Below are 18,664 nucleotides of genomic sequence, written 5' to 3' on the forward strand. Positions count from 1 at the left end.
GATGTTAGATTCTTCAAAGTAGCCACCCTTTGCCTTGATGACAGCTTTGCACACATATGTAGTAGTTCATAGTTTTGATGTCTTCACTATTATTCCACATTGTAGAAAATAGTAAAAATAAAGAAAAACCCTTGAATGCGTAGATGAGTCCAAACTTTTGACTGGTACTATATATTGTTGTTGCTCTTTAGGTAATTGTATTGTTTTCACCGCACTCAGCCTTTTGACATATGCTGTGTCTAACACAGTGGACAAAATAAAGTTCTTAAATGGTTCTTCCTTAGCACTTGATGTTCCTTGGAGAACTCTTGCCCAATAAGGAACCTTAATATGGCATCTACCGTTCTTCAGAATTCTAAAAGGTCTTTGAAATGTATGGAAGCCGGCAGATGTGTCCCTTTCATAGCACATAGCAAATTGTTAAGGAGTGTTGATTTTTCCATGTAACATTTCTAGTGTTGATTCAGGAGTTAAATTAACACCGTAAAGAGTTAAATCAACACTCTTTGTTGTAAAATAACCCCAGTGTTGGTATTAACAACCAGAGTTAAACCAAAACCACGCCCATCATTATCAGATTTCCCAGCATGCTCTATTGCAGGTAGATTTTTTTGAATTGTTTGTTTCAATATCAGTGGCGATTTTAGTATGTAAATCTTGGTGGGGCAAACTCAACAACAAAAAAATAGATGCATGCCAGCAAAGCCACTACACAACACAACACTGAACAATATATTAATTCCACTATAACGGTGACAAGCAGTGCCCACAAACTGTTAGGGCCTACATAAAGCTGTTCTGACAGTGGAGCTTTCTTTCAGCACCATGGAGTGTATTTAAAAAAAAATATATATTTAACATTTATTTAACTAGGCAAGTCAGTTAAGAACAAATTATTTTTTACAATGACGGTCTACCCCGGCCAAACCCTAACCCCGGACGATGCTGGGCCAATTGTGCGCCACCCTATGGGACTCCCAATCACGGCCGGTTGTGATACAGCCTGGAATCAAACCAGGGTCTGTAGTGACACCTCTAGCACTGAGATGCAGTGCCTTAGACCGCTGCGCCACTCGGGAGCCCCTGTATCTTTACCCCCGCTACACCTGGCTATCAGTGGAGCCTCATCTTGCAGCGAAAACCTTAATTCAGCCTCAGCCTTTTTAAAAACCATAGCTGATATGGCTGACTTGCTTAAATAAATATGGTTTCTACTGACTCCTTGTGGATTTGTGTAACTCTATAAAAAACATTTTCTCCTTCAATAATAATGAATGCCGACATGAGTTTTGACTCTTGAACCAAACACAAACATTATTACATTTATGTTCAGTAGATTCATAATGTTTGTTCTTATATCATTAACACTAAGCTCTAATTATAAGTACAGTAAGTGCAAGAAAACGAGCTGCGAAGAGGTAGGCCTTCGTTCAGCACCTTCAAAATGGACACAGATAGAGATTCAGGTAGGTGTTAGTTCAGATATATTCAGCAGATGCTGAGGCGTTAATTTTACTCTTCTTTAAGTCACCAGAGATAGAGAGAGCGAGAGTGAGACGCGGTTAGCTTAATAGTATTTTATTAGGCTTATGCTGTCTAAAAAGGAAGGAAAATACAATCACAAGGATCCACTTTATAGAGAATAGGCCTATACCGAAGCACAGACAGTGCATTGCGCAAACAAAACAATCATCGCAATATCAACTGGAATTTCATGGGTCTATTACTGAACTTTCACTGGAAAACATGGTTACAGACTCAAAAACATTATAATATCACCTCCTCGTGGAGAAAAGCCCCACCTGCCCTGAATGACGGGTTGCCACTGTTCAATATCTATGTTTATGCATGTACATTGATTGATTAATTAATCTTATTCTACACAAATATAAATAGCATAATTTTTTATAAACTAGTCCAATCTGACGGCGTTTAGACAGGCAGCCCAATTCTGATATTTTTTCCTCTAATTGGTCTTTTGACCAATCACATCAGATCTTTTCACATCAGCTCTTCTACAGAGCTGATCTAATTGGTCAACAGACTAATTAGTGAAAAAAAGATCAGAATAAATTAGTTGGACTTATTGCACCCGTTACGGAAATGGTTATTCCAGTTTAGATGCTTTAGGTAGTCTCATATCTTAGTCTTCCCAACCATGGCAGTCATTCTGAATGCAGGTTGAGGGTGAATATAAGAACTCTGGCTGGATTCCAATAGGAATTACACTTCACTTTGCAAGCCAACATAATGCGACTTGCAGGCCCGACGTGGGTAAATATGGGTAAAACTAGGCCCTCATAGAAGGCTGTATTAAATATTGTAAGTAAAGTATTGTCTTAAATAATTGTATTTTAATGATGACATATTCACCTAGGATATAATGGTGAAGGCCACAGATCTGAAAATGAATGACTGCAAAAGCAATGTCTCTGTCACTAGCAAACACAGTCATGGGTGGTACTGCTAACTGTAAAATTCACTCGAAAAGGCACCCTGGGAAATACGCAAATAGGGATCTGAATCTGTCTGCCACCGTTCCTCACCATGGTGACCTGGTTCCGAGATTAGGGATGGAGGCACACTTTGTGTTCACACTCATGTCCTAGACATGTTCAGGGAAGACTGTAATAATGTGTTAGTGAAGCAATGGGTCATAAAGTCACTCTCAAACTACCATGATATCAAGATCTCTTGGGTACTGCAAGAGCATGTGCAGAGAGTGATTAAGATCAAATTTACTATGACAGAGGAGATTGGATTTTTGTTGCTAATTGTGCACACATGTTATTGCAGACCACACTGACGTCTATATTTCCTTAGCTGTATAATGATGTAATTGCCAAAGCTAATGGACTATTGCAGTGCGGCCAGTGTGTATGACACAGAGTCTAGTCACACAATGGAAAACACTGGATGAGCTGAGCAAAGAGAAGATCTCATGGCCTGGAATTAGTTTGGCAGACAATCCACACTGCCTAACGTGTGTTTAAGTGGCACTTTAATTTATGTGTTGAGGAGTTTTATGTCTGTCTTGACTTGTTGGGCACAACTCTTTCCTTAACTACTGACATATTTCAACTCTGGGACTCACTTCTGGGATTTTACAGTGTGATGCTCAGCTCTTGTGACGCATGGCTTCCGCCAGCATGTGTAGGAGAGGGATCTTGTTCAGTGGGAGCAAAAATAAGTGACGCATGCATGACTAAGAGGCCCAGGAAATGTGCTACTGATGTGTGTCTAGGTACTCGGGGGCCAAGCGGAACTGTGCGGTGCATTCCCTGCTGGAGTGTCTGGAACAACTCTATGGGGTGACAATCGTCTTACCAGCATGCCCGGGACAATGGCTGCCTATACACAAAATATTTTTCTGTTCCTCTGACTGTACCACCAGGGGTAGGCGATGCTGTTCCTAAAGGACCTACTTAGATAAATTGCATAGAAACACACATACAGTACACTGCTGCCCTATGTGCCTTCAGAAAATATTCAAACCACTTTACTTTTTCCACATTTTGATACGTTACAGCATTATTCTAAAATGGATTAAACAAATAAAAATCCACAGTAATCTACACAGAATACCCCATAATGACAAAGCAAAAACAGGTTTTTAGACATTTTTGAAAATGTATTAAAATTAAAAACTGAAAACCATTATTTACATAGAGTTGAAGTCAGAAGTTTATATACACCTTAGCCAAACACATTTAAACTCAGTTTCACAATTCCTGACATTTAATCCTGGTAAAAATTCCCTTTCTTAGGTCAGTTAGGATCACCACTTTATTTTAAGAATGCGAAATGTCAGAATAATAGTAGAGAGAATGATTTATTTCAGTATTTCTTTCTTTCATCACATTCCCAGTGGGTCAGAAGTTTACATACACTCAATTAGTATTTGGTAGCATTGCCTTTAAATTGTTTAACTTGGGTCAAACGTTTCAGGTAGCCTTCCACAAGCTTCCCACAACAAGTTGGGTGAATTTTGGCCCATTCCTCCTGACAGAGCTGGTGTAACGGAGTCAGGTTTGTCAGCCTCCTTGCTCACACACACTTTTTCAGTTCTGCCCACAGATTTTCTATAGGATTGAGGTCAGGGCTTTGTGATGTCTTTGTTGTCCTTAAGCTATTTTGCCACAATTTTGGAAGTATGCTTGGGGTCATTGTCCATTTGGAAGACCCATTTGGAAGACCCAAGCTATAACTTCTTGACTGATGTCTTGAGATGTTGCTTCAATATATCCACATCATTTCCCCTTCCTCATGATGCCATCTATTTTGTGAAGTGCACCAGTCCCTCCTGTAGCAAAGCACCCCCACAACATGATGCTGCCACCCCCGTACTTCACGGTTGGGATGGTGGTCTTCGGCTTGCAAGCCTCCCCCTTTTTCCTCCAAATATAACGATGGTCATTATGGCCAAATATTTCTATTTTTGTTTCATCAGACCAGAGTACATTTCTCCAAAAAGTACGATCTTTCTTGGTTTTGGAGCAGTGGCTTCTTCCTTGCTGAGCGACCTTTCAGGTTATTTTGATATAGGCCTCGTTTTACTGTGGATATAGATACTTTTGTACCTGTTTCCTCCAGCATCTTCACAAGGTCCTTTGCTGTTGTTCTGGGATTGATTTGCACATTTCGCATTGTGATACAGTGAATTAGAAGTGAAATGATCTGTTTGTAAACAATTGTTGGAAAAATGAATTGTGTCATGCACAAAGTAGATGTCCTAACCGACTTGCCAAAACTATAGTTTGTTAACAAGAAATTTGTGGAGTGGTTGAAAAGCAAGTTTTAATGACTCCAACCTAAGTGTATGTAAACTTCCGACTTCAACTGTAAGTATTCAGTCCCTTTGCTATGAGACTTGAAACCAAGCCGTGAGGTCGAAGGAATTGTCCATAGAGCTCTGGATTGTGTCGAGGCACAGATCTGGGGAAGGGTACCAAAATATTTCTGCAGCATTGATGGTCCCCAAGAACGCAGTGGCCTCCATCATTCTTAAATGGAAGAAGTTTGGAACCACCAAGACTCTTCCTAGAGCGAGCCACCCGGCCAAAATAAGCAATCGGGGGAGAAGGGCCTTTGTCAGGGAAGGGACCAAGAACCCGATGGTCACTCTGACAGAGCTCTAGAGTTCCTCTGTGGAGATGGGAGAACCTTTCAGAAAGACAACCATCTCTGCAGCACTCCACCAATCAGGCCTTTATGGTAGAGTGGCTAGATGGAAGCCACTACTCAGTAAAAGGCACATGACAGCCCACTTGGAGTTTGCCAAAAGGCACCTAAAGACTCTCAGACCATGAGAAACAAGATTCTCTGGTCTGATGAAACCAAAATTGAACTATTTGGCCTGAATGCCAAGCGTCACATCTGGAGGAAACCAGGCACCATCCCTACGGTGAAGCATGGTGGTGGCAGCATCATGCTTTGGGGGTGTTTTTCAGAAGCAGGGACTCGTAGACTAGTCAGGATCGAGGCAAAGATGAATTGAGCAAAGTACAGAGATCCTTGATTAAAACCTGCTCCAGAGCGCACAGAACGTCAGACTGGTGCGAAGGGTCACCTTCCAACAAGACAATGACCCTAAGCACAGAGCCAAGACAACACAGGAGTGGCTTGGGAACAAGTCTCTGAATATCCTTGAGTGGCCTGGCCAGAGCCCGGTCTTTAACCCGATCAAACATATCTGGAGAGACCTGAAAATAGCTGTGCAGCAACGCTCCCCATCCAACCTGAGAGGGTATGCAGAGAAGAATGGGAGAACCTTCCCCAAATACAGGTGTGACAAGCTTGCCAAGCATACCCAAGAAGACTCAAGGCTGTAATTTCTACCAAAGGTGCTTTAACAAGGTACTGAGTAAAGGGTCTGAATACTTATGTAAATGTCATATTTCTATTTTTAATTTATAATAAATTAGCAAACATTTCTAAAAACCTTTTTACCTTGTTATTAAGGGGTATTATGTGTACAGTCGTGGCCAAAAGTTTTGAGAATGACACAAATATTAATTTCCACAAAGTTTACTTCTTCAGTGTCTTTAGATATTTTTGTCAGATGTTACTATGGAATACTGAAGTATAATTACAATCATTTCATAAGTGTCAAAGGCTTTTATTGACAATTACATGAAGTTGATGCAAAGAGTCAATATTTGCAGTGTTGACCCTTCTTTTTCAAGACCTCTGCAATCCGCCCTGGCATGCTGTCAATTAACTTCTGGGCCACATCCTGACTGATGGCAGCCCATTCTTGCATAATCAATGCTTGGAGAATGTCAGAATTTGTGGGTTTTTGTTTGTCCACCCGCCTCTTGAGGTTTGACCACAAGTTCTCAATGGGATTAAGGTCTGGGGAGTTTCCTGGCAATTGACCCAAAATATCGATGTTTTATTCCCTGAGCCACTTAGTTATCACTTTTGCCTTATGGCAAGGTGCTCCATCATGCTGGAAAAGGCATTGTTCGTCATCAAACTGTTCCTGGATGGTTGGGAGACGTTGCTCTCCGAGGATGTGTTGGTACCATTCTTTATTCATGGCTGTGTTCTTAGGCAAAATTGTGAGTGAGTCCACTCCCTTGGCTGAGAAGCCACCTCACACATGAATGGTCTCAGGATGCTTTACTGTTGGCATGACAAGGGACTGATGGTAGCGCTAACCTTGTCTTCTCTGGACAAGCATTTTTCTGGATGCCCCAAACAATCGGAAAGGGGATTCATCAGAGAAAATGACTTTACCCCAGTCCTCAGCAGTCCAATCCCTGTACCTTTTGCAGAATATCAGTCTGTCCCTGATGTTTTTCCTGGAGAGAAGTGGCTTCTTTGCTGCCCTTCTTGACACCAGGCCATCCTCAAAGTCTTTGCCTCACTGTGCGTGCAGATGCACTCACACCTGCCTGCTGCCATTCCTGAGCAAGCTCTGTACTGGTGGTGCCACGATCCCGCAGCTGAATCAACTTTAGGAGACGGTCCTGGCGCTTGCTGGACTTTCTTGGGCGCCCTGAAGCCTTCTTCACAACAATTGAACCGCTCTCCTTGAAGTTCTTGATGATCCGATAAATGGTTGATTTAGGGTTCAATCTTACTGGCAGCAATATCCTTGCCTGTGAAGCCCTTTTTTGTGCAAAGCAATGATGACGGCACATGTTTCCTTGCAGGTAACCATGGTTGACAGACGAACAACAACGATTCCAAGCACCACCCTCCTTTTGAATCTTCCAGTCTGTCATTCGAACTCAATCAGCATGACAGACAGCCTTGTCCTCGTCAACACTCACACCTGTGTTTACGAGAGAATCACTGACATGATGTCAGCTGGTCCTTTTGTGGCAGGGCTGAAATGCAGCGGAATTTTTTGGGGGGGATTCAGTTCATTTGCATGGCAAAGAGGGACTTTGTAATTCATTGCAATTCATCTGATCACTCTTCATAACATTCTGGAGTATATGCAAATTGCCATCATACAAATGGAGGCAGCAGACTTTGTGAAAATTAATATTTGTGACATTCTCAAACCTTTTGGCCAGACTGTAGATTGATGAGGGGAAAACAACAATTTAATACTTTTATAATAAGGCTGGAACGTTACAAAATGTGGGAAAAGTCAAGGGGTTTGAATACTTTCCGAAGGCACTGTATATAGGCATGGTATCACTGGTCACTTTAATAATGGTTACATACTAATTTACTGTTTTCATATGTATATACCACTCCGACATTGCTCGTCCTAATATTTATATATTAATTCCATTATTTTACTTTTTGATTTGTGTGTATTGTTGTGAATTGTTAGATACTACTGCACTGTTGGAGCTAGGAGCACAAGGATTTCACTTCACCCGCAATAACATCTGCTAAATATGTGTATGTGACCAATAACATTTGATTTGATTTATTACAGTGTTAATCCATCCCATTTACTCCAGAGCTTTTAATAATTAGCAGGTTGATGAGCTGATGCAGGTTAGTTACAACTGTGGTTAGAGCGAAAACCTACAGGAGGGTAGCTCTCCAGGAACAACCCTGCTCTAGGCATACGCACATTTTGAGCTATTCAACATATTTCATATTGAACTGCTGCCTGTCACCATATCTTACTTCTACATGACTCAGGGACACCATAAAATACTTGAACGGTAAGCTCAGTTCTATTTTCAACACTTATTAATTCAATATCTCAACCCCATATTACTTTGGTGGCGTAATCAGAGTGCTTGCTCAGTCTTGCATTGTTTCCAACAGCTCACATGACCTGTCTCTGACCCTGGTCTGCTCACAGACACTCCCCAGATTTAAGTGCAACAATGAACATTGGATTGCAGCAATGGCACACTGGGGAGCAGGGAGACAATAGCTTACCTCAGCGACTTAGACATAGCAACCTTAGTGCTATCAGACCTCTCTATTCACAGCCCATAGAACAGAAGTGCCCCTCCAGCTCCAACAGTGATCAGGCACCACAGGATACAGGAGCTGTGGACTAACTGACTGGGTTACTATGTATTTCCTATGGGCAGAACATTCCATTCACATTAAATCCTATCACTGTAAAATGTTCTCAGTTGATAAAAAGAAGTAGTTCTCGTATTAAACTAACTAATGTAATGGAAAATATTTTAAAAGGCATAACTACCCACAAGGCTGTAAAGGCCATAACAATTTGTATATTAGGCTGGGCAATTTATACATTGTGTTTACTATGCCATTTTTATAATTAGTTTTAAAGGTATATTGGCAATAACATGGCAATTGTATTTAGTCCAAATCAATCAAAAGTATCCTAGTTTGGCTTCATTTAATGTTGATGTATTGTATTTTATTATAAGGCTTCATTCTGGGTCATGGCTTTAAGACTTCTGTGTTTGCAAAACCATAATGGTTTCGGTATGGTAGGAGTATGAAATAACACATCAAATCAGCCAAGCAGATTGGAGAGCTGGGATTGGCTAGAGGACAGTCAGGCGGAAACTCCTACTTACTCTCAACATGTGGTGCCAAGTACTGGAGATTTGTCTCAAGGTAGCACAGTAAACTCAATACCCCTGGATGCTGGAGTGATACAGTATCTTACAAAGCTGCCAGAGCTGACCATAAATCACTACTGTTATGGCTCTCTGGAGATAACATTAAAGCTACCTGTGAAAGAGTGAAATATCAAAGGAGATGTATTTTTCATCTCCAAAATAAAAACAGACCTGCATGGTGCCCTGGGTCTTATCAATCAAGCTCTCCTCTTTTACATAACTACAAGACCACCTGGGCAGTGCAATCTTGAAAATGCTTTAAAAATGTCATGTTTGAACTACACTGAACAAAAATATAAACGCAACATGTTAAGTGTTGGTCCCATGATTCATGAGCTGAAATAAAAGATCCCAGAAATGTTCCATTCGCACTAAAAGCTTAATTACCTCAAATGTTGTGCACAAATTCGTTTACATCCTTGTTAGTGAGCATTTCTTCTTTGCCAAGATAATCCATCCACCTGACAGGTGTGGCATATCAAAAAACTGATTAAACAGCATGGTCATTACACAGGTGCACCTTGTGCTGGGGACAATGAATTGCCACTCTAAAATGTGCAGTTTTATTACACAGCACAATGCCACAGTTGTCTCAAGTTTTGACTGCAGGAATGTCCACCAAGCTGTTGCCAGAAAATGTAATGTTCATTTCTCTACCATTAGCTGCCTCCAACATAGTTTTAGACATTTTGGCAGTGCGTCCAACCCGCCTCACAACCGCAGACCACGTGTATGGCGTAATGTTGGCGATCCGTTTGCTGATGTCAATGTTGTGAATAGAGTTCCCCATGGTGGTGTTGGGGTTATGCTATGGGCAGACATAAGCTATGGACAACGAACACAATTGCATTTTATCAATGGCAATTTGAATGCACAGAAATACATTTAAGTCATTTAGCAGACACTCTTATCCAGAGCGACTTACATTTAACCTTTATTTAACTAGGCAAGTCAGTTAAGAACAAATTCTTATTTTCAATGACGGCCTAGGAACAGTGGGTTAACTGCCTTGTTCAGGGGCAGAACGACAGATTTGTACCTTGTCAGCTCGGGGATTTGAACTTGCAACCTTTCGGTTGCTAGCCCAACGCTCTAACCACTAGGCTACCCTGCCGCCCCTCTAACCACTAGGCTACCCTGCCGAAATACTGTGACAAGATCATTTTGAGGCCCATTTATTTTAAGGTACAGTATATGTGACCAACAGATGAGTATCTGTATTCCCAGTCATGTGAAATTTATAGATTAGGGCCTAAGGAATTTATTTAAATTGGTTGATTTTCTCATATGAACTGTAAATTGTTGAGCGTTGCGTTTATATTTTTGTTCAGTATATTATGTACATTGACAACAGATAAATAGATCCAAACTATCAACTTTGTATATCTAAAATATCTCTGAAACCCACAGCTTGTCAAATCCAATGATGTGTACTGTATATATAAACCCTGGAACGAGTCATGCTATGCATTGGCCAATTAGAGGCTTTGAAGACACTGGGCGCCATATTGGTACTCCCCAGAATGAGAAGTCTTCCATAGAAGTATTTCAATAAAATGTTTCATGGACAAAATTAAGTGCATTTTAGTATTTATATGATGAATTGGGGACAGTAACCAATGATGTGTATAAACCCTGGATAACTGACAGGTGGTGCTGAATTGAAGCCACCTCAGAGCCATCTTGGTATTCCATTGTCAAAAAAGATTTAGGAAGCTATAGAAATGCATTTGTTAATGTTTACATTCATTTTTAACACGTTTATTATATTACAGACACCTTAATGCATACTTTTAAATGATATGCGAGCTAAACATACATGTAATAATATATATTTTAAAAAATGAGAGTACTAATGTTACTGTCCCCTCTACAACAAAAAATACTTAAAGACACATAATTTTGTCCTTAAAACATTTAATTCAAATACTGTAGGATTCCATTAATTCCTATGGAGCACTGCTCCTACTGGGCAGTGCCAATATGGCCGACCGGTGGCTTCAAAGCCGCTCAATGACCAAAACATAGAAATAGCAACCCAGGGGGTATATACATCACTGGCAGTAACATTACTACCACAGATAGAACAATGAGGCAGATATTTCCCCGGATGTATAAATGTGAAGCATCCGGCTGGCGTTTCCACTCACTACTAAATATGGTGACGAGAAGAAGCCCATTGGCCGGCAGTGGGAGAAGATGGTATGAGATGGATTTTGGCCGACATTTTGCACATTTTCTCATCGATGAAACATTTGATCTCAATACAGTTTTCTGTTCGCAAAACTACAATCTGTTACGTACAGAGTAGACTAAGTTTTGTAGATTTTACCCTTTGTTGTTTAGAAGGAATGCAAGGGTGGATTGAGTAACTGCACATGCGCACTTCACAGAGTAGGCGTTCCCTACGACGACAGGCTGTGGTCTATAAAGGGTTAGTTATAAAACAATCTTTGTTAGTAGGCCTATACTGTGAATAAATAATATAAGAAATAGGTTTTTATATTTTTATTTTATTTGTTTATGTTCAGTTCACATAATATAATTCAAACGTATGCAATAAGGTGTCTAATAGAATATACTTGTCAAAAACAAATGTAGACAGTAATAAATGCATTTCTAAAGCTTCCAAAATATGGCTGCACGGTGGCTTCAATACAGAGCCCCCTGTCAGTCAGCCAGGGTTTTTACACATCAATAGTAAAATCCCCCAAAATATGTAATAGAATAGACCAGCATTATCTATTTTTTGAACTGGACTCTGGATCTTTTAGTATTACATAAGGTGAAAGGAAGATTGCCAATAGGTTCTCAACTGGTCACTAAATGTTCCACAATCCTGTACATTAATATGAAGAATACTTTACCTGTCGAGGGGCAATATTTGCTGGAGATCAGCAATAAAACAATATAGTTAGGACACAAAAGCGCCACCATGTGGCAATACTGCGTAGACCCGCAATCAGAAAAGTGAAATAGAACATAGCGCTTCATTATTCCCCGGAATTTCTTTAATTATAATGTATGTTGTTCATGTAAAAAAAAAAATGTACCATCAGAAATGCATATTGGCTTAGTATTGCTTCTTACCTTATCATTATACAACAAACATCAGTGAAGCACATGTAGATGTTTTGTATTGCTAATTTCCTGGAAACTAATGCAACGAAAATGCTAATGTAGGCCTAAATAAAGATGCCATTGTTTTTCTTTAGCTACCTACTGAATAATACAGATTTAAGACATTTGGGAAGTTTGAGGTATTTCATTATAGCGCGTCGTACATTCACTGAGATGTAATGCCTATATTATAGTGAGCGAATGACTCTTGCCCCCTTCATCTCGCCGTACTGTCTCCCTCTACAACCAAAAAGATGGCGGAAGCACCTCCATGGCCCAGACAGTTTTTCTGTCACAGATGTTCGGAAGAGATCAGCCCTCGCCTCCCGGTAAGTAACGTTGACAAGAAGCAAGAAGTTGAAGACAATAGTCGTGGAGAGTAGATATATTGTTGTTGGTCTTGAACGCTTGGAGTCCTTAGCATTTCTAGCTAGCTAACAGCCACCCTGGCTAGTATCTAGCTAAGCAGTACGGTAACGTGAGCTAACCAGATTGTCCATGTCTGGCAACTGACAGTTATCTAATGAGAACTAGTTAGTTAATATTTTAACCTGGAAGGATGGTGTGTGAAATCAGAGACTCACTATCTAGTTAACCAACTAACCGTATCTGATATGGTGTTCGGTTAAGATAGCTAGCTTATTAGCCAGCCTGCCTAGAGTTGCGTCGTTTGTAACTAGCTACAGTAACTAGCTTGGCTGTGTACGTGCTAACTAATTTACTTAGCTAGGGCATTACATTTATGCAAGATATTAATGTGACTCACATATCTAGCTAGCAAGAAATCTGACATGATGGGACAAGCACTCTTAGCCAAGGAATGCATCAGAACGTCCTTTGATATCAGTCAGCAATGCTTGGCAATGGCATGTGATGACAGTTACATCCAGATTAGCAATGAATGATTACTAAAGGATTCCATTCAGTGTCCAAACATCCTGTAGGCCTTATGACTACATCCAGATCAGCTGCAGTAGAGGACGATTTGTATTTAGCTGGTCGTGAGATATTGACTTAATTTTCCATTATCTCCAAGGAACAGTTTATTGTAAATATTTCCATTATGTCATTAAGGTTTTCTCTAGAAAGTGTAGACATAGGTTGGTCATTTGCTGGCATATTCCAATGCCAAATGTAAAATATTATGTATAGTGTTGAAATGCTACAGTCAGTGACAATGGCATGTTGCATTCTTTCTGTGTGTGTGCGCCATTCAGTTAAATCACACCAGCATAACAGTCAGGGCCTGGAACAATCTGTCATAGAATACTAAAGGTGTGTCTCACAATGAAATGTTCATCTGTAGGCTTTCCCCAGTTTGGTGCTAATGACAACTGAGTTACATACTGAACACAATTCAAGTCCTTCCAGGATTATTTGTTGATTATTGTATTTCAATTGGGTTATTATCTCCTTTTTATGTCTGTTTGTTCTTTGAAGTTGTCCACGTTCATAGTTGAATGTAGTGACGTAGGAATTCAATAACTAATTGCTCACTGTGTGGTAGTGAATGTGAAAAGGACACCTAAAGGCATTGTAATATTTGTTTGCAGGATTACACATGTCCACGGTGTGAATCTGGCTTCATCGAGGAACTGCTGGAGGAAAGAAGGTTTGTTAAATGTGTGATGGCAGGCATACTGTTGACATTCTGATTAAAGATTTCAATTGATTTTGTCACTTGGCATCACAGAACTTTTCACCTATGATTACACCACTCTGGTCAAGAGGGTGTGCACAAATATAAAAATATTTCTCCAAAATTGCTAACTGTTCATTTCTATGTTTCTCTTCCTGAACAGCGGTGAAAATGGGTCCACATCCACCATCTCCAGCGGTGATCAGAACCAACAGTCGTTTGAGGTTTTTGCAGCTTATTCATTCTGCTTATTGATAAACCCAGGCTAGACCATGATATTATCTTAGCAAACACAAAAGCACGCCTTTGTGCATTCTGGAAAGATTTCTTCAGTTGAATTTTGACGTAGTTGGGATTTCTGTTGACTATAAACATTGAATAATACAGAAAGAACTCCAAGTAATTTATGAATGCGGCTGTTTGTTAAATGTCCTTTTCTTGTAGAATGTGGACTCTTCACACATGGCTACATTCCCATCGGGTTACGGACAGTTTGCTCTGGGTGTCTTTGACGACTCCTTTGATTTTGGAGCGGGGCAGGGAACAGAGGACAACCGCGACACAGAGAATCGGCGAGAACAGGAGTTGGCATCACGGCAGCGTTACGGCGCCAGGCAACCTCGCGGCCGCCATGACATCCGTGGACAGGCAGGGAGACATGAAGGAGTGCCCACTCTAGAGGGGTAAGCTCAGTGACTTGAGGGACCTTTTTAACTTTAGATGTGTCAGCAGTTCCCAGTGACAGGCTTGTCTCTTTTCCTCTGAGCTTTGATGATTTAGCTTGTCAACCATGTTCTATGTAAGCAATGATGAAATTAGGTTTCATTTTTGGATGCATGCAGAACATAATCATGTTTTTTTTTGTCATCTTGTGTAGAATCATTCAGCAGCTAGTGAATGGAATAATCGCCCCTACGGCAATGCCAAATATTGGTGTGGGACCCTGGTGAGTACATTTAGTCTCAGGATACTGGGATGTACTATGCCCCATTTAAAAAAAAATAATAATAATAATTACAAAAATTATGTAAAACTTTGAAGTCAGCCAACTGACTCTTTCTTCCATCTGACGTTTGTTTATTTATCTTCCTTTTTATAGGGGCGTGCTCCACTCAAACCCCATGGATTATGCCTGGGGTGCCAACGGACTAGATGCAATCATTACACAGGTACGTATTGACTGTTTACCACTCACATTATTAAAGTTTCTAAATTAACCGTCAAAAAGCACACAAATGCCTGCATATTTGCATTGTGAAAAGGGTTGCGTTTGGACAGCAAGATCTGCGCAGTATGAAATAAAAATGTATTTTTTATGTGTCCCTTAGTTATTAAATCAATTTGAGAACACTGGCCCGCCGCCAGCTGACAGGGACAAAATCAAGAGCCTTCCCACAATCCCAATCACACAGGAGCATGTTGGTGAGTGACCCTGAACATTATTAACACACATGTACAGCACAGTCAATTGCATCACCTGTGGGCTGGACTTGTTGTGGTTTTGTTCTTTTTCTACGGAAGTCAGTGGGTCATAGGGTTTGATGGTGTTTTTAAGCCATTTACATCTTGAATTTGTTTTCTGTTTCCAGTCTCAGGTCTAGAATGTCCAGTGTGTAAAGAAGACTACAGTGCTGGAGAAAATGTTAGGCAACTTCCGTGTAATCATTTGTTTCATAATGATTGCATAATACCTTGGCTTGAACAGGTAAGACCTGTTCATATACCCCCTCATATACCCTTCTTTTAGTGCTATCATTGACAAAACCTATATGACCTTATCCTGACCCCCCCCCCCCCCCCCCCCATCACCTAACCACAAACATATATTGGCCCACACTCTCCTAGGCAAGTTAAGTGATCAGTAAAAACTACTGGCCCTACTTTAAATTCTTGAAGATGACTAATTATATAGTGATGTCTTCTGTGTTTGTGCCCCTGTGTGCTTCCACAGCACGACACATGTCCAGTGTGCAGGAAAAGCTTGAGTGGACAGAACACCGCTATGAATCCTCCAGGTCTATCAGGGATGACCTTTGCCTCTGCCTCATCCACTACACCCCCGTCCTCCACTTCAACCAACAACGAGAACTCAGCCAACAACTGCTAAAAAAACATTCCCCACCTCACACCACCCTGTGAACTTTCCTGAGTGGGTGCCAGTCTCTGGCTGTAGAGGGGAACTAAGAGCACACACCCAGTCTCATTTTCACTTGGAGCGCTGTCTCACACTGGACTGGAGCCAGCAGGAATCCAATCAAATGAAAGTCAATGTGTTTCTTCCCCATCTGAGGCTCTCCTCAAGCCTTCTGGAAGGCTGACCCCCTACCTGGGGAGGATAGGAACATTAGGGGGGGTCACTCTGGATAACCTCATCATGCAACAACAGATCAAGCCAGTTAGTCCTGCATTCTGAGGGCAGACAAGGGTGGGGAGGTTTTTCTGGTCTCTTACCAAGACAGAGTTGTTTTACAACGAGAGGTATATTAATTTTAATACTTTGGATGCACAGCAATTTGTGAAAAAGGATAAATATATTGCATTCACTTTTTTTAAAGTAGCAGCCATAGCTGTACAGTTGTAGGCCTCAAAATGGAACCTTCAGAAGTGGAGGAGGAGAAAGGAGGCTAAGTATAGGATGTCTACTTGGTTTGGATTCTGCATCTTGTTTCCAATCTTATCAACAAAAAAAAAATTTTTTTTTAAATGTGTTTTTTTTAAACAAAAAGTACGTATGAATTTATCATTCATACTTAAAAAATTAAAATTAAAATTTTCAAACAATAACAACCCTACATAAACAAAAGACCAATAAACCGATGCACACAAATTTCAACCAACATCGATATTACTACACCTGCTCAGACCCGCCTGTTCCCACCGCAACCATACACATCACGTATGTCTCAACCATACACATCACGTATATCTCAACTACACTCCCCCTTCATCCCCTGGAACTTTCCATTGCTTGTCGCACTATGCCACATGGTCTCAAATTGCACTGTTCTGATTCTTTGTAGCCCACACCTTTAAAATATTTAAATAATTTGATTCATCCACTGTCGTAGTGATGGAGGATAATTTTATTTCCAGTTTGAGTATAAGTATGGTCCACCTGATTGGGTATCTCAGTTTCTTATTGACTTAAGTTGCACTGATGCCATTGTTTTTGCTCTTTCAATTAAGAAACAAACTACATTTGGCTTGGGGTTTTTTGGAAAATTTATTTGGATGCTGTCAAATGTTAGTGAATTCCTCTTAACTATCGAGGGAAAATCCATTGTAGTTAACCTTCTAGACACATTCTAACTCAGCCTTTTCTTATTCAATCATACATAATCAGTGAGTTTCAGTGCATTTTTGTTTATACATTAAGTTTAATGTCAAAAATTCACAAAATACAATTTTAAGTGAAATATTGATTTGCAGATGACGTAAACCCCTGAACAAAACAATCGATTTGAAAATAAAGATGTTTTGGGTGCTACCGCTCAATATTCAAGTGAATGATTCTATATTGTTTTTTTTATATATATATATATAAAGCTTATAAACATGTCTGGATGGAAATTTGGTGCTCGGTAGTTCAAACATCTATATAATCTATATATTGTCCCAGAAATGATAATGCTATCAGACCAATATCTTATTATTCATGGGTTATCTAGTAGATTTCAGTCACTCAGTGTCGATTACTTATGTATTTCCTCATGCCGACATGGGTTTGACACTAGGTGGGAGTGTAATACAAAATGGCTACTGTTTGTGGTTGCCTGAAACAACAATACAACTATTCATACAGTTTGGAATTGTAGGTAATTGTTTTGTCACCCTATATAAAACAACGCCTTGTTGCATAATGGACATAACGATTGTTTTCAAGGGCTATAATCAACAATTGTTCTGGGACAGTGTCTCATACTCTCCCATTTAGAGCAATGAAATCACATTTACTACCCTGAGAAGTTGTGAACTCACCAGAGGGTAATACAATGAACTCATTAATGACCAACACTGGAAATTACACACCGCTCTTTGGCAAGGTGTTTGGTTAAGGGAAAATAATTGTTGTCCAGTTTTTTTTACTTGTGAGATCCACCAAAGGGCATGTCTTGGATAAACGTTACACAACAAATCCAGTGCCTGCTGTATTTTAGGACCAAATATTTAATTATACGGTATCTAATGTACTTTAAGTATCATTAAATATGCCTATTGTACAATACACCCAATGCAACATTGGTACTTCTCTTTTAACATGAACATCATGAATGAGTTCACATTTTTAGCTTCTAAAACAGAGTAATTCGTAAATTTGCAAGAGTAGACATGGCAAGTCTTATAAACTTATATTTGAAGAATTGCTTGCCACAATTCTGTTTATATTATAATACAAAACAATTGCTCAAGCTGTCAGTTCCTCCAAAGAAATGTAATAGGTCTCTAGATTCATTGCCACTGATACACCTACCTATTTAGTCAGATTTCCTGAACCACTTTAAGAGTAAACCATATAAATGGTTGTCTGGTATTGTGTGAGAATAACATCCATGATTGACATGCCCCAAAAAATTGAGCATTTGCTTTGTCATTTTCCAAAGGGGGTTTTGTCAAAAACAGTATGAATTCCCAATCTGGCCCTCATACCATCATGGCCTCCTAATCATCCCCAGTTTCAAACTGGCTAATTCATCCCACCTCCTCTCCCCTGTAACTATCCCCCAGGTCGTTGCAGTAAATGGGACAGTGTTCTTAGGCAATTTACCTGGTTAAATAAAATAAATGAAGAAACTGCTTCCCCGATAGGCGACGTTGGCTACCGAAACTCATGCGCAGCAACACGTCATCGGGTCTAACTGTGGCCTAACTGAGCATGTAC

At 40.1% G+C, this 18,664-nt stretch overlaps 1 protein-coding gene across 1 annotated transcript; it reads left to right on the plus strand.

Moving 5' to 3' along the window:
• Positions 1-12,383: 12,383 nt before the first annotated feature.
• On the plus strand, positions 12,384-17,287 carry LOC120054760 (E3 ubiquitin-protein ligase RNF126-like). The gene is made up of 9 exons (XM_039002345.1): positions 12,384-12,475; positions 13,700-13,758; positions 13,949-14,009; positions 14,230-14,468; positions 14,663-14,731; positions 14,885-14,954; positions 15,114-15,207; positions 15,375-15,490; positions 15,737-17,287. Exons 1-9 carry the CDS (start codon positions 12,401-12,403, stop codon positions 15,890-15,892), a joined length of 939 nt encoding a protein of 312 aa, XP_038858273.1. The 5' UTR covers positions 12,384-12,400; the 3' UTR covers positions 15,893-17,287.
• Positions 17,288-18,664: the final 1,377 nt, after the last annotated feature.

Source organism: Salvelinus namaycush, chromosome 10 (assembly GCF_016432855.1).
Source record: "Salvelinus namaycush isolate Seneca chromosome 10, SaNama_1.0, whole genome shotgun sequence".
NCBI lineage: Eukaryota > Metazoa > Chordata > Actinopteri > Salmoniformes > Salmonidae > Salvelinus > Salvelinus namaycush.

Excerpts from the sequence above, each read along its gene's own strand:
- LOC120054760 (XM_039002345.1), top strand. The coding sequence starts at position 12,401 with ATGGCGGAAGCACCTCCATGGCCCAGACAGTTTTTCTGTCACAGATGT. Across the intron at positions 13,759-13,948 it reads GAACTGCTGGAGGAAAGAAG|CGGTGAAAATGGGTCCACAT; the intron begins GTTTGTTAAATG and ends CTTCCTGAACAG. Across the intron at positions 14,732-14,884 it reads AATATTGGTGTGGGACCCTG|GGGCGTGCTCCACTCAAACC; the intron begins GTGAGTACATTT and ends TCCTTTTTATAG.